Consider the following 17672-nt stretch of genomic DNA (forward strand, 5'->3'; position numbering starts at 1 on the left):
TTCTTCACGATTGAACGGCAGATGAGCAATGAACAAACAACTTTAATTTACCTGTAGTGCTTCCTTCGTTTCAAAATAAGTGAATTGATGGGATATTTATTAATATTTTAAAATAAATAAATTATTAATTTTTTTTCAAATTTGTCCTTATGATTTGATAATTAATTAGTTTTTAAAAAGATATTACAAGATCAATTTTTCCTTTTTGGAATAAATATAAAAAATTGTATTAAATTTATATCTTTAATATTTTTTCGGAGTAATATTAATGCCAAAAGTAATTAATGTTGAACACAGAATCTATTACAGTTTCCAAGACAGTCATTAATTACTAGTACTACTGTCCTACTGACTGCTCGTGCTATGTACGTGACACTTGTAAAATATCTACGCTTCTTGCGTCTTTAAATAGTTTTCATATTTTTTATTTTTATTTTTAAGAGTTAATTTGATTTGTCTTTAAAGTTTATAAATCAAATTAAATTAATTTAGCATTTTGAATATTTAAAAAATATTATATGAAAAAAAAAATCAAAAGTTACAATTCTATTCATATCATTATGGTAAGAAATATATTTTAAAATATCAATTAAAATTCATATTATTTGACTTGAGAGAAACATGATATGACAAGTATTTTAGAACTCACGAGGTACTTACAAACTAATTTCATTTTAAAATATTTGACTCTAAAATGGAAAGTGGGAAGTAGAAAAGAAACATAGATAACGTATTTGTAAGATAGTATATATATTGAATATTTTTGAAGGTGTGAGGTTTTAGCAGAAAATAGTGTCGATATTCAAAAATAAATAATATCACATCATGTTAATAATACTCTTAGATTTATTATCAGAGTCAATGGTATAACAACAAGACGACAATGGAGACGACAAAGTGATGACATGTGACCAGAGGCGGAGCCAAGATTTTAAGTAAGGGAGTTTAATTTTTTTAAAAAATTAAATCGAAAGAGGTTCAACACCTATTATAACCACATAAAAAATAATTTTAATTATATATAAATAATACCGAAGAAGGTTTGAACGAACCCTTTAAAAGAGGACCGACTTCACCTTTGCATGTGACCCTACTTAGTGTCTACGAAATAGTTTTCTACCTTAGCTGTTACCTAGAGTTCTACTGAAGAAAGATATACACTTTGTTCGATCCTTCATTCTTTACTTATTCACTATGGCTAGAGAGTTAATCGCGTAAGAGAATAAGAGACTGAAAAGAGTATAGTAAAAATTATTAGGATAAAAAAGTGAGTGGGCTTCGATAATCATAAATATTCTATTGATGTGGGTACCACATAACCAATCTCTAAATTAACCAATGAATGGTGTTTAGTCATGTTGAACTTATAAATAACAAATGAGAGATGCTTTTATAATTGCACATTTTTGCAAAATAACCAAGCTGGTATAATTATTTAACATAAATTTTAAATTTAAGCAATATTGATTTTTTTTGGTTTCTCATCCGGTGTCTGCATTGGAGCCCGACTAATTCGAATCGCATGTTGCAGGGCTCATTAAGATGACAACGCTCCCAGTGGCGGACCCAGAAATTCAAGGTTGTGGGTGCTCAAAAAAATTTATAAAAAATAATATGTAGTTGTAGGGATTCGAACCTGAAAACTAGACATAGGAATCATGTCCCCAAGCCACTGCACCCAACCATATGTTTGTTTTGTGGGTGCTTTTTAATAAATTATACCATTTATTCTGTGTTTCTTATATAATTATACCTAATCTAGGTCAAATTTAGTGGGTGCCGGAGCATCCCAAAATTACACATGAGTCCGTCCCTAAGCGCTTCCAACAAAATTTTCTCCATACCCAATGTCGAACCATCGACCACTGGTTATTTTTATTTACTGTTAACAAGAGCATGCTATTTGATGTTTTTTCCCTATTTTTATACAGTTAGCATGAGAATATTGAGAGTCTAGCTAGATAGTAGTGGTCATTACTTTTGCTTTGTTCCGATAAAGAAGCATTATGATTCATAATTTTGTTGGACAAATTGAAATCCACTTGGCATTACACAAACTATTTTGATCCATCCAATTTGATCTCTATGCCTTAATCAGATGAAAACTAAATTCTGCTTTAATTCTAATGAAAATAGTATTCCCCCATCTCTGTAGACCATTCAATAATCCCTCAGATTTTACATTCATTTACCTCTGCTACTTTTACAAGTTCCAAAAATGATTAGAGTATCAAGTCCCCTTCAACTACTTGTACATTATTCATGTAATAATCCCAGTCCAACTATTAGCTGATTTTTCATTCTATCTTGATCTTACATAGATCTGTGTTGTTTTTTTGGTTAGTTACTGATCTCAAATTGTCGATCTTAGAATGGTGTATGATATTAGCAGAGATATCTTAACATTGGATTAGGAATCAATCAGACATTGGTATAAAATATATATTGCCATTTTTGTTTACATATATGATTATAGGGTATTACTCCTTATTAGATCATAGTGCTAGCTAGATCGATCATTTACAAATTAAATAGCCTCAAAAAATGAAGCATGAAACACATCAAAATCAGATTATCTCAGCAAAACTATTCAATTCTCAAAGGTATATCCATAGCTTTATTGTCTATTTCCTTTTCTTTGGCTCTGGACTGGTTATAGGAATATCCTTAAGCTTCTATCTCAAAGATGTTCCAATGACATTAAAGAAAAAATTATTTGACGTCGAACCATCTCCCCCTCTTATAGTAACACCAAAATCACATCCTCCGCCATCTCCTCCATTAAATTTGGCTATGCATCAGCAGCAACGCGCAGTGCATAATAATAATGATCGTCGCGGCGTCGACACCAATAAGAGGAAAAGGGGTGCTTCTGGTAGAATAGGACTAACAGATTATATTAAGCCTCCAGAAGCCATGCATGACATGAAGGATGAAGAGTTAATATGGAGAGCTTCAATGGTTCCCAAAGTTAGGAAATTCCCATACAATCGTACCCCAAAGGTTGCATTTATGTTTCTTGCCAGAGGAAGTTTGCCATTGGCTCCTCTTTGGGAACGATTCTTTAAAGGACATGAAGGGCGTTACTCAATTTACATTCATTCCCAACCATCTTTCAGAGGGGATGCACCTGAAGAAGGACCAATTTTTCATGGCCGAAGAGTACCAAGTAAGGTATGTTAAGCATAATTGCTACTTGTAATTGTAATTATTCCATTTTCCTAATAGTGCATTTGTTAATGACATCGTTTATGATTTAAATGATATTTGAAAATAATTTTTACGTTAGGTTGCTTATTGTATTTTTTACTAGACCAATCAGTGCACATGAAATATTGATTGCACTTAAGTTCTTTATACGTATATAAACGTCAAGTCCCATGTTGACAAAAATTAAAAAATATAAAAAGGAAGCTCATACATATGTGGAGAACTGTTGAGCTATAAGCGTTGATCATACATAACTCATAAGCGTACTGTAGCCCCGGAAATTGGTGCTATTAAATCATTAACAACGTATCACTTTCCTTTAGTTAACCAATATACTTTGTCTTTGAGCTTGAGTTGGCCCAGTTTTATTTGGAAGGCCAGTCCATATTGACCTCCCTTCAACAACTGACCATTATATATGGGTTGGAATTGTCAGGGCTGATAGTTGACACAAGACATTTTTTTTACTTTACATATATATACTTCTTTTGTTATATGTAAAGATATTTGATTGAGCACAAAATCACAGAAATCCAGAATTTGTTTTGATTTTTATGATTTAAAATAAATCATAAATATGTGTGGACTATAAATTCTTTCATTAAAAGTATGTTAAATTTGACAAGATTCTAGAATTAGTGTGAGCATTTGACTAGAACTAGTATGAACATTTGATCAAAACTAGTGTGAACATTTGAAAGGGACAATGCTTCTTTGGGAAGAAATGTCCAAGTTTAACTTCAAAATTTTTTATTTTCATTAAATGGTTTCACACGTAAACGCTTTGTAATGTGTCTAGAATCCACTTCTTTTATCTATGGCAATAGCTTAGCCGGCTTGCGCTACTCCTTTCTCTTTCTCCCTTATCCGTTGCTCTGCTTTAAGCCAAAACAAGGCTAGATGCAGGCCTAAAACTTGAGCTTCGACATTTGCATAATGATGATGTCACTAATGACTTCAAGGGCAAGAAGGATTTACTCCTATAAATAGGGACACTTAGTTCATCGGGTGCCAATAATATGTCATCATTGGCATTTTCACTTATGACAAGAATTATGTCAAATGCAAAATTTGCAGTTGAAATTTTTGATGGGTCAAGACATTTTGGGTTGTGACAAGGTGATACAAGAATAATCACGGAGATGAACTTATGAGAGTGAGCGTCGAACCCGAGACTCGAAGCGTGCAAGTGAAATGCAAAGGAACACCATATCACACACCAAGAACGGGCCATACACTATACTCCATAGGCACCTTTTGTCTTCCCTTCATTAAGGGCTTTTGGGACATTTCACTTATGTTTGTAATAAGTCTATAAATAGAGTAGTTTTATGTCTTTAGTTGTTAAATGATATTGAAAGACTATTCTCTAGGGAGAGAGTGAGTTGTAATCGAAACTAGGGCAAGAACAAGTGTGGTACTCACTTATGTTGCAAAATTGGCTAGAAACGTTGGTGCTTGAGTGGTGGATTCTCTCTTGTGTCTTCGTAGAAGTGTGGTGTTACCAGGGGTGGCTCAACCACATTGGTGGCCTAAGGCGAAACTTAAATGGGAGGCCTTGAACTCAACAACAATAAAAATTATATACGTTTTAATCTAAAATCTATTTTTCTAACTTTTTGAGATGCAAAATTGTTAATAATTTTTTTTATAATCAATTTCTTCTAATAATTCTTTTTCAATTGATAATATAGCCAATCCACTTAGTCTTTCTTGAGACATTGTTGATCTTAAATAAGATTTTATCATTTTTTATTTTGAAAAACTTCTTTCTGCAGAGACAACGGTTACCGGAATTGTTAACATTATTCTATAAGCAATATAAGCATTTGAAAAAGAATCAAGTCTTTTTATTTGATTAAGTATCTCGATTAGCCTATTATTTTCTACTTGTACTATTTCTCTTAAAATTTTTATTGCAGAAAATAAGTCTAAACCATCAATATCAGAATGAGTATTATGTTTTAAGGAACATTCAAGATTAAGGCAATATTTCTTTATATTCTCGTCATCTAAAGATCTCAATTTCTTTCCACTCAAAAGAAAACCAAAAATATTTTCATAAGCTTCAAATTGTTCAAATCTAGTTTGAAGTGAAAAAATGGCTTGATTTACTATGTATAAGAAGTAATCAACTCTAAAAGATTCTTCAAGAGATCTTGTGATTTCATTATCAACATTCTTATCAAATTATTTTTTTCTATAAATCACACGTTTATTACGAAATTGAGGCTCTATATTCATCTTTAATGCAATTTCCTTGGCCGAAATCATTGCAGATGTAAATCCTTCTTCTCTATATTTAAAAAAAAGAAAAGAAACTAGACCTCTTAATTGATCTATGGCAACATTAATATGCATATCTTTTGATTGTAAATTTTTGCTAATTGAATTAACATCATATTAATACATCATACCAAATAGTTATACCTAGTAAAAATTCAAAGTTTTCAAGCTCTTAAATTGCTAAACAGTTGGCTTCACTTTTAGTCTTTGGATCATCACTAATTTCTACCAATTTCAATAAAGTATCCCTTATTTGTGGAGTTTGAAATCTTATTGCTTTAACACTATCAATACGACTTTTCCAACGGGTTTGTGACAATGATTTAAGAGTTAAACTAGGTATATAATCTTTTAAAATTTTTCATCGTTTAGTGGAAGAAGAAAATAGTGAATATATTCGTTGTACCACTCCAAAGAATGATACAGCTTTTGTACAAGAATTAGCCATATCGCAAAGTACCAAATTTAGATTATGACAACCACATGGTGTGTAAAATGATCTAGGATTTATATCGAGTAGTTTTTTTTGCAATCCTTGATGTTTTTGCTTCATATTAAATCCATTATCATATCTTTGTCCTATCAAATTATCAATGTCAAGTCCAATATATTTTATTTCATCTAAAATAACTTCAAAAAGACCTTTTCCACTTGTATCATCCATTTTTAAGAACTCTAAAAAATGTTTGGTAATTTTTATCGGAGTTGTAGAAATATCTACGCTCCGTAATACAAAAAACATTTGATTTTGATGACTTGTATCCGGCGTACAATCAAGTATTATAGAGAACTACTTTGTTTCTAGAATTTTTTCAATAATTTTATTCTTAATTTCACTTGCCAACAAACTTATCAATTCATTTTGAATATTATGTCCAAGATAATGATTATGAATTTCATCATGTTTAATTCTTCGAATATGCTCTTACATGATTGGATCAAATTCCTCAATCATTTCAATGATGCTTAAGAAGTTTCCATTATTTTCTTGATATATTTTTTCATTTTTCCCTCTAAATGCCAAATTATTTTTTTCAAGAGTTCTTATGATGGAAATAATTCTTGACAATATATTTTTCCAATGTTCTTTATCTCTATTAATTTGTTCTTGAACATTTTTATCAATTGTTCTATTGTTACGTAATCTAATTTCTAAATCAATCCACAAACTCATATTAATAATATGTTGGTTAGATATTTCGTGAGATCTAAGTTTAGCATTAAGATTTTTCCAATAGCTACTACCTTCACTAGCAAATTTATTGTTCTCAGCAGTAGAAGTAGTATTAAACAACTTGCAACAAAAACAAAATACTTTATTTAAATCTTTGGAATAAACTAACCATTTTCTGTCATGTCTTTCTCCACTAATTTTTGAAAATAATGTGTAGTAGAAAAATGTCTTGAAAATTCATTCTTTGAAAAATCTATGTCAGTAATTCTAATTGGTCTATTTTCTACTAATAAATCTCTTAACTTTGTATCAGTATTATTCCATTGACTAGGATCATATATATTTTTAGGAGTACAATTATTTGATTCATTTTTAAGATCTTGATTATTTTGAGAATCTGTATCTGACATTTCATTAATTTCTCCCCTTCTTTTTCAATTATACCATCATCTAACTCAACTAAATCATTGACTTGTTCATCTAAAGAGCTTTTTTCTAAATTTTTTGATTTAATATTGGTAATATTTGTCAAAAATTTATCAAGAGCTCCTTTTTGAGATTTTATCAAATTATCAACTCTTTTTTTATTTTTTTTTACAAGTTTTGAATAACCGGAATTATATTTTGTAGTTGACATATTAAATTCTAACTAGTAACTAGTAGTATAAATACAATCCGTACTATTAAATAAAAAAAATATCAAATATAAAATACAACAATAATATAAAAAGTTAGAATGATATTACCCGATTCAAGAAATTTGAAGACTTGATCGATGATCTCGATTCCCAACTAAGTGCTAACGTTTAGCTGCTTGAAAATGCCTTTTTCAAAGTATTATCAACAATTTTTAAATTTTGATGTGAGCTCTTTCCAATTCTATATTTGAACTTGAAAATGACAACAAAAAAATGGAGAAAAGATGGAAAGACAGAAGCCCTAAGTCACAGAGAAACAATCAGACAATATGAAAAAATGGGTTGAACACTTGAACTTGATCTTTTACAACAAAAAACATGGAGACCGGCTGTAAAGAGACAAAGAGTACGTGAGAGACAAATGAAAAAGTAGGGTAAAAAAAGTTATTTAAAAGAGTAAAAAGAAAATCTATCCGTTAAAAATTATAAAAATAAGAAACTTTTACTTTTTTTTTTAATCAAATTCTATTTTTTTTTAGCTATTCATCATCTTAAAAAAAAATTATAATTTTTTTTATATTATCAATACATGTGTCAGAAAAATGAGGCCCTTCATTAATTTTATAATTTTTTTTTTATATTATCAATACATGTGCCAGAAAAATGGGGCCCCCCAAAATAGGGGGCCTTAGGCAATTGCCTAATATTTATATACTACCAGCAGGCCCTGGGTTTTACTATTGTAAGTCGTAGGGTCCTTGAATTTGAGATATCCTTAGGTTCTTTGGTCTTGTAATAGTGTATGTCTCACTACCTATCTTTACTTTCATGTACTAGTTTGTTCTTGTTTTAGTGAAAATCATTGGTTCTTGTTATCTTGTGTTGTTATTCCTCTTGTTATCTTGTGTTGTCCTTGAGTTTGTGGGCTGTTCTTGTATCATTTGGTATCAGAGCAAGGTTTGATTTTGTTCCAATAAAATCAATCTTGGGATTGTTATCTTGAAAATAATTTAAAAAAAAAGTGAAAAGAATGAAATAAGAAAAAAGTTACTGTTCACGTTTTTTGGGTCTTTTGAAAAAACTTGATTTTTGTGTGTTTCTAGTGTTAGATCTTTGTTCCCTAACACTATTAGAGTCTAGAAATTGAAAATTCCAACAAAAAAAGAAGTGTCAAAATCGAAAATCTCAAAAAAAAAAATACTAAACCCGTTTTTGACCTAGGTCAAATTTTGAGTTTTTGATTTTGTGTTTTTCTTGGATTTTTGGTTTTAGATTTGTGTTCTCTAACATTATAGGAGTATTGGGTTCGAATTTGAGCTAAATTAGAGGTTATTTGAGCCATCCATCATTGTTGAGCTTGAGTTTGAAGAAACTTGGAGGGTTATTTTCGGTACAACCCCCATGGAACCCGAGGCTTCAAATGCACAAACAATGAACAATAATGCCATCAATCTCATTTTAGCTCACCTTGATGCTATGTCCCGAGACCTTACTAGGGCGAATGCGGGTCTTGAAAAAATTGGCTCGTATGTGGTAACTATGAGTGAGAGGTTGGATCGAATGGAGAGTCGATGGAACCCTCGTGCTTTGACTCCCGACACTTTACTTCCAATGACCAATCCTCCAAGACCATCACCTAATTCTGCAAGCCAAGCTCCAACTAGCCCCCAAAACCAAGACATAACTAGGCCCATTTCCCCACAATTCGTTCAAGTCCAACAAGGACTTGGACGCCAAATGCCTACACTAAAACCGAACACTCCTATCCAAGATCCACTTAACCAAAGGCGTCTACTTTCATCAATTCAAATTCCTTTCGTCTAAGCTCCACAACCGAAGCTCCGCTTCACTAAACCAAAACCGATATGTCCATGTAGAGGAGAATGGTAGAAAGAAATATGAAGGATATAGGGTCTACGATAATGTTTGTATGATGGTAGGGGACTTGAATCGGATCATATTGAAGGTAAAGCTCAAGATGGAGAGGAAGCCAAGATTCAAAATGAAGATGTCGGTCGAGATTTGTTGTTATTGAGCTTGCGGGTTCTCTATGTTTTGCGGACTGTTTTGAGTGGCTTCCTTTAAGTGGTCAATTGAATGAGGTTAAGCCATGAATTTGTGGGCAAATTCCTCTCAAGATGGAGAGGATGATACAAGAATAATCACGGAGATGAATTTATGAGAGTGCGCATCGAACCCGAGACTCGAAGCGTGCAAGTGAAGTGCAAAGGAACACCATATCACACACCAAGAACGGGCCATACACTACACTCCATAGGCACTTTTTGTCTTTTTTCATTAAGGGTTTTTGGGACATTTCACTTATGTTTGTAATAAGTCTATAAATAGACTAGTTTTAGGTCTTTAGTTCTTTAGTTTTTAAATGATATTGAAAGACTATTTTCTAGGGAGATGGTGAGTTGTAACCGAAACTAGGGCAAGAACAAGTGTGGTACTCACTTGTGTTGCAAAGTTGGCTAGAAACGTTGGTGCTTGAGTGGTGGATGTCTTCTTGTGTCTTCGTAGAAGTGTGGTGTTACTATTGTAAGTCTTAGGGGTCCTTGGATTTGAGATATCGTTGGGTTCTTTGGTCTTGTAATAGTGTATGTCTCACTACCTATCTTTACTTTCATGTACTAGTTTGGTCTTGTTTTAGTGAAAATCGTTGGTTCTTGTTATCTTGTGTTGTTATTCCTCTTGTTAGCTTGTGTTGTCCTTGAGTTTGTTGGTTGTTCTTGTATCATAAGGCGAAGTTGTTGATGTCCTTGTTCAACAAGGACTAGATATTACCATAAAAGAGAAGAAATTAAACAACATGCGAGAAGAAGATTGGAAGATTATTAACTGTGTTGCTTGTGGTACCATTCAATCTTACCTTGTAAGAGAACAAAAGTATCCATACATGAAGAAAACTTCTGCAAGTAAATTGTGGAATGTATTAGAAGATAAGTTCTTGAAGAAAAGCAATCAAAATAAACTCTACATGAAAAAGATATTATTGCGATTCACATATGTTCTTAGTACCACGATGAAAAATCATATCACCAGCTTTACTAAGTTGGAGACAGCTCTGCAGCATATGGACATGTTAGTAATGGAGATATGACCTTAATGTTGTTAAGTTCACTTCCCAATGAGTTTGAGCAACTCAAAACTACTTTACTTCATGAAAATGATGAAATATCTCTCAAGAAAGTTTGTTCAGCCTTGTACAATTATGAATAAAGGAAGAGAGCGAAACAAAATGGTGCAAAAGGAGAAGCACTATTTGTAAGAGGTCATTCTCAAAATCAAACGAGAACAGAGAAAAAAAGATTTCAAGTCAAAATTCAAATCCAACAAAAATGAATATGTCGTTTGCTGAGAAAAAGGGTACAAGGCAAAATCTAACAATGTAAAGACTATCATGGACTCAAATGTAGTCGATTGTGATGACTCTGATTTCTTACTAATTACAATAGAGCCAAAATCATCTATCTAAAGTATCTTGTAGCTATCATATGTGTCTCAGTTGGGACTAAATCACTCATTTTCAAGAAGAAGAGAATGTAAAACTATTCACACCGCAAATAATGATCCTCTTACTGCATATGGTATTGGTTCCATCTAATTAAAGAACCATGATGGATTGAGCAAAATATTACTAGATGTTCGATATATACCGAACTTGAAAAAGAATCTCATTTTTGTAGGGACCCTAAAATCAAAGGGATTCAAAGTCATCGTAGATAATGGGTGAAGAAAATATGTTGTGGTGCACTAGTGGTAATGAAGGGAATTTGAAGAAGCAATAATGTGTATAACTATCAAGGTAGTACAGTTATTGAGACTGCGGCAGCAACATCCAGTGATGACAAGGAGTCAGAGATGACCAGGCTGTGGCATATGCACTTGGGGCATGCTGGAGAAAAATCCTTGAAAACTTTATCATATCAAGGATTGTTAAAAGGAATAAAGACATGCAACTTGGAGTTTTGTGAGCATTGTGTCAAATAAAAAAAGATAAAGGTTAAATTTGGAACAACAACTATCCATAGTACTAATGGTATTTTGGATTATGTTCACTCTGATGTTTATGGTGATTCCAAAACACCTTCATTAGGTGAAAAAGCAGTATTTTGTAACTTTTAGTGATGAATGTGGGTGTATACAATGAAAACTAAAGGTGAAGTGTTGGAAATATTTCTCAAATGGACGGTGACGATAGAGACACAAACTAGCTAAAAGATTAAGCATCTTTGTACAAATAACAATGGATAATACCAAAGTGATCTTTTCAAGAAGATTGGTGAAGACGCATGCATTGTCAGCCACTTCACTGGCAGAAATACACCACAACAGAGTGGAGTGATAGAACGCATGATTTAGACTTTGCTTGTTTGATGTATGTCGTCCAATGCTTGCTTGGGCAAAGAATTTTGAGCCATCTCATTAATTGGTGGCAAGACACCAGTACAAAAAAATTTGAACAACCTGGTGAAGATTATGGTTCTTTACATGTATTTGACTCAATTGCATATTATCATGTAAAAGAGTCTAAACTGGATTCAAGAGCAAAGAAGGTTATATTTATAAGGATTACTTCTAGAGTCAAAGGATACAGATTATGGTGTCCAAAGGAATGTTACCTTTGGTGAATCTTCCTTGACAAATAAGGTAACAGTTGAAGATGTCAAACAAACTGATGTGCTACAAACCAGGTAGAGTTTGAGGAAAAATTAAATTTCCCAATAAAAGAAGTAAAGAGGAAACAATAGAAGATTTTCCTTGGAAAAAAAATCCAGTTGAAGAGGAGATTCCATCTCTAAAACCTTGACTAGAACTTGAATCAATAGCAACCAGCAATCCAAAAGGAACAATAAGAAAACCTTCTGATTTCATGGATATAGTGTCTTATGCAGCCTCAATTGTAGTTGATAGTACTCCTACCACTTATAAAAATATAGTTCAAAATTTAGTAGAAGATAAGGGGAGGATTGACATAAATGAAAAAATGCATTCCCTCCATCAGAATCACACATGAAGCTTGACCAATCTTTTGAGGGGAAATAAAGCAATTAGGTGAAAATGGTTATAGTCAAAAAAAGAAGAATTTCCTAATCAAGAAGGCGTTCACTACAAAGCAAGATTTTTGGCCAAAGGATATGCTTAAAAGGAGGGAATTGATTATAATTAGGTATTTTCTCCAATCGTAAAATACTCCTCCATTAGAGTTTTGTTGGCTTTGATAACACAGTTAAATTTGAAACTAGTTCAATTGGATATAAAAGTGGAGACTTGAAAGAGGAAATCCTCATAACTCAGCCAGAAGAATTCAAAGTTGTTCTGAAATGGATTCTGTGGTATATTAGTAATACTATAGATTTTGGTTTGATTTTTTAGCAATAGAATGGTCAGCATATGGTTAGATATAGTGACTCAGATTACGCAAATGATTTGGACAAATGAAGATCAACTATTGATTATGTTTTCATTTTAGCAAACACTCCTGTTAGTTGAAAATCAACTTTGTAGTCTACAATTGTTTTGTCCACCATAGTGGCAAAGCACATGGCAATTACAGAGCTATAAATAAGGTAATTTGGCTTCAAGGTTTGCTTAGAGAAACAAGAAGATATCACAATATTTTGTGATAGTATCTAATTAGCAAAAAATCAAATTTATCATACAAAGATGAAGCTCATTGACGTTTGATATCATTTTATACGAGATATTACAGACGAAGGTGGCGTCATAATGAAGAAAATTTGAACTACAAATAACCCTGTCGATGTGCCGGCAAAAGTGGTGACTGTGGTCAAGTTTTAACATTGTTTGAAATTGATCAATATTGTTGAACATTGAAGATTAAGGTTGAAGACAAAATCAAAGTTTGATTCTGAGAGAAAATTAAGGATTGAAGAATCTTGCCAAGGTGTAGATTTGTTAATTTTAATAAGATTTTAGAACTAGTGTGAACATTTGACTAGAGCAAGTGTGAACGTTTGACTAGAACTAGTGTGAACATTTGAAAGAGGTAATGCTTCTTTGGAAAGAAATGTCCAACTTTTAGTTGAAATTTGAGAAAATACATAAAGTATCCTCTGATCTTGTCCGACTTTTTCAAAAAGACATCTAAACTTTACTTTCGATCTTTTACCCACTATTCTTACTTAATCCGTTGTAAATACACCATTTTGACTTAAATTTTACCTATGTGTGTAGACACGCACACCAAACGCGTGAATGGTTAAAATTTGACTTAAATTGCCAATAAAAAACTACCACGTGTAAATTATTTATCCAAAAATTTAAAAATACCTTCTTCTCCATTGATGTCTTCCTCATCTTTCCAATACTCCATTCACACACTCTCACAACTTCACACAATACTCCATTCTTGCACACACAACAACCTAGTGAAAAACACACACTCACACACCGACACTACACTCACAAAAATAGGAAGGAGAGTTCAATTGTGCTTGGGGTCGTGTTATCTATCCCTATTGTGAGGTTTATGCTTTTCCTGGGAGTTTTCCACAATTTGAGATCCACCAACGGTCTGCAACATTATTCTTATGTTCATCTTGAATTAAAGAATGATAAAGAGATTTTAAAAAGGGTAAAAAAGATATGATATGGTAGACACATTTTTTCCGTCGAGAAGGTATTTTTTGACGATAAACTCAATATGAAAAATTAAATTTTTATTGGAAAATATGCAAATGTAGCCAAAAGGATCAGTAAAATTATTTTCAATTCCACTATTGAAATAGTAATCAATATACCAATTTATTGTCGGTGGAATCACATCCTCTCCATCTCCAAAAACTTGTTCTCCGCATTCCTCAATTGAATGAAATCTTTCTTTTTTGGAATTCAATTTAATAGGGAGAACAATTGAGGCGTACTTTTGCAAATAATTTAATTTAAGATCAACGACAATGGAAGAAGTAATGAAAGAGAAGAAGTAAAGACCAGTGAACTGGAAGAAGGGGAAAGTACCAAACACGCGCTTTTTAAAAAAAGAGGAATGCTGAAATTTTCATCAAAATGGTGTATTTACAATGATTTTAGTAAGATTCATGGGGTAATAGATCGAAAATATAGTTTAGGTGTCTTTTTAAAAAAATCGAATAAGATCAGGGTACTTTATGTATTTTCTCTTCAAATATTTTACTACCATTAAATGCTTTCATATGCCGAACATAGACATTTGAATAATGATAATGTCACTAATGACGTTTGCATATTGATCATGTCAATGGCATCAAGAAGAAGAAGAATAATTCATTCCTATAAATAAGGACACTTAGTTCATTTGTAAAACATCTCAACCACTTGCCTTCTCACCTCTAAGACCATTGCATCTCTCTTTTCTCTCTTATAGTATTGCACTTGTATTTTTTGGAGTGAAATAAAATTCAATTGGTAGTATCATTGAAGTAGAAAATAAAATTTTGTCAAACCTCATAAATTTCTGGTGTTCTCTTATTGTTCTCTCATTTACTATTTATATAGTTAACTTTAGATATAGAAGTTGCGATTTAATATCTTTCTATATATTTGGCCTATCAAACTAAGAAGTTGCTTCTATGGGGAATACTAATTTTTATGCCTATAAACAGTGATAGCGCCATAATTTTACTAAAGAGATTCAAGAAATAAAGAAATAAACACACAAAGAAGAAAAGAAATTTCAACCTACAATGTTATATACTTGAAAAAGATACTTTTAGTGTGTGTGAATGTGTGTGTGTATATATATATATATATATATATATATATTATAATTAATTTTAATAGCAATGAGATATATATTATGAACAGATAGTTCTACTGATCATTCTGTGATAACTTGTGTATATGTGTTATTCTTTGACTTTTGTCATGCATTTATTATTTGAAACATTTCCCATGAGATTTCTCTGAGTATATTATTTTTTTTTATAGTTATTATTTAATTTGATAGTCTCTTCTTTATTGTAAAAATGTGTAGAGAGTAGATTGGGGAGAATTCAGCATGGTTGACGCAGAACGGAGGCTACTAGCCAATGCGTTACTTGACATGTCAAATGAGCGTTTTGTGCTTCTTTCAGAGGCTTGTATCCCCTTATATAATTTCACAACAATCTACACCTACATCATGAACTCCACAAAAACCTTTGTGGAATCCTATGATGAATGGGGCCCCGTTGGACGGGGCCGCTACAATAGCCAAATGACACCATGGGTGACAATTGAGCAATGGAGAAAAGGGTCCCAGTGGTTTGAGCTCGATCGGGAGATCGCCGTCGACGTGATCACCGACCAGAAGTATTTCAATTTGTTCAAAGAATTTTGCAGGCCAGCATGCTACTCCGATGAGCATTACTTACCAACTTTTGTCACCATGAGGTATTGGTGGAAAAATGGTAACAGGACGTTGACTTGGGTTGACTGGACAAAAGGTGGACCCCATCCTACAAAGTTTGCTAGGACTGAGGTGACTAAAGAGTTGTTACACCGGATGAGAAGTGGAATTCAGTGTGAATATAATGGTGAGCCAACAAGTATGTGCTACCTTTTTGCAAGAAAGTTCTTGCCTAGCACATTGGATAGGCTTTTGAAATTTGCTCCTAAGCTCATGATGTTCGGTTGATTCTGTATTTTATCACATCCATATGTTCGGACTTGTGCCTAAACGAAGGGTCAAATGATTGCACAGCGAATTTTGACCTTTCGTTTGATTTATTTCTCAAAAATTAATTTAGACAGACGCACAATTTTTCATAACATTATTGGTTCAGAAAATCTTGCAAGAGCTAGTTTGGATTAAAAAAAATCATTGCCCCGTTATTTTTAATTTTATGTTGAAATTTCGTAAATTATTATATACTCCTAAGAAAATTGGAGTAAGTTGTGTTGTCCGAAAGTCTCTGACAAAAAAACAACTTAAACGTAACAATGACTATGAATTAAGTAAGTTGTGTAGGTTAATTATTTTTCCTTATTATTACTATATTACACATCTAACAAAAAAAATTATTTTTTAATATATCTGGCAAAAAATTTCTTGGATCAATTTTGAATAACACATATATCCAAATCAGCTCGACCTTTTGATGTGAAGAAAATTGGCGAGCTAAAATAGGTTGAGTAAAATAAAAGAGCAGGTTAACATGAGGGCTATAAAACTGCCTGGGGCGAGATGAGAGGAATCATACTTTCATGCGCTAATTTTGTTATCTCTACTTAATGGTGTAATTTAATTGATGTATACCATTGACTAACTATTACAGCATGGAAAATTGAATTAAAATTACTATCTTTTGTTCCTTCAATACAACATGACATATCAACAAACTTTAAAAGCTGATGTTGCCAGTAACAAAGCTACTTAGATGCTTTCCTAATAGATGTTCCAAAAATATGAAATTCCCTTGCTGCTTATGGAATGCAAACATGAAAGTCACTTCGGAAAATAAGAATACTTTTCATGAGTATTGAGTAGTTTGGTTTACCGCCTAAATTATTTTCGGATTATAATTCTAAATTTCTAATTATTTGACTAATTTATTTCACCTAGAAGGTGGATGATATAATCCTCTTTGTGATAAGGCAGGTTATTCAGGATTAAACTTGTAATAAAATTTATATCGTTAATCAAACACAATATATTTGGACTCAAAATTAATTTAGAGATGATAGAATTGTGAAGTTATAACATTGATTTTGTAGGAAGATCGATGACATGACATATTACATATGTCCTTATAGTTATAAGTGAAAATTGATAAATAAAACATACAGAATACTTTTGTAGATTAATCTTCTATTTTTCGTCTATTCAAATTATAACCGGTAGAAGATTCTATTTTAAATTGGCAATGCGTAAAATTTGTTCAAATTTCAGGTGGAAATTACGGAACAGAATCTAAAATACTTATGAAGAACCGTAAGTCATTTCTGGTTAGTTTAGGCTATATATGTCAAAATTTTGGCTATTTTTCAAATAGTGACGAAACATTGGCTGGGTTTCAAACTGTAGCCGTACAAGATGGCTATTTGTCAAAGTCATCCTTAGTAATTGGGCTTATGTTATTGCAAGAATCCCTATTAAAGGGCTTTAATAGCCCATTATCCAAGTTTTTTTGGTCCACAAGAGTTTAGAGCAAATGACCCAACACAATAGATCCACCAAGCTAAAGTGCAAGGTTTTGCACTTTTTTTCCCCATCTTGTGCTAATCTTAATTTTTGTCCCTCAAGGCAAATAACTTTTTTATTTGGGGTTAGGGGTGGGGTGTGTGCGCGCGCACGCTTAAGTATATATTTTCTCATTATAATATCCCATAAGTTATGCTCTGCACCTTGTGTGTGTATAAAATATATACACACAAAT

At 32.3% G+C, this 17672-nt stretch overlaps 1 protein-coding gene across 1 annotated transcript; it reads left to right on the forward strand.

Moving 5' to 3' along the window:
• The first annotated feature begins 2078 nt into the window (after positions 1 to 2078).
• Positions 2079 to 16062, forward strand: LOC107866850 (glycosyltransferase BC10). Its single transcript, XM_016712854.2, has 2 exons — positions 2079 to 3174; positions 15290 to 16062. Exons 1-2 carry the CDS (start codon positions 2545 to 2547, stop codon positions 15929 to 15931), a joined length of 1272 nt encoding a protein of 423 aa, XP_016568340.1. The 5' UTR covers positions 2079 to 2544; the 3' UTR covers positions 15932 to 16062.
• The last annotated feature ends 1610 nt before the right edge of the window (positions 16063 to 17672 follow it).

Source organism: Capsicum annuum, chromosome 4 (assembly GCF_002878395.1).
Source record: "Capsicum annuum cultivar UCD-10X-F1 chromosome 4, UCD10Xv1.1, whole genome shotgun sequence".
NCBI lineage: Eukaryota > Viridiplantae > Streptophyta > Magnoliopsida > Solanales > Solanaceae > Capsicum > Capsicum annuum.

Excerpts from the sequence above, each read along its gene's own strand:
- LOC107866850 (XM_016712854.2), top strand. The coding sequence starts at position 2,545 with ATGAAGCATGAAACACATCAAAATCAGATTATCTCAGCAAAACTATTC. Across the intron at positions 3,175-15,289 it reads GCCGAAGAGTACCAAGTAAG|AGAGTAGATTGGGGAGAATT; the intron begins GTATGTTAAGCA and ends AAAAATGTGTAG.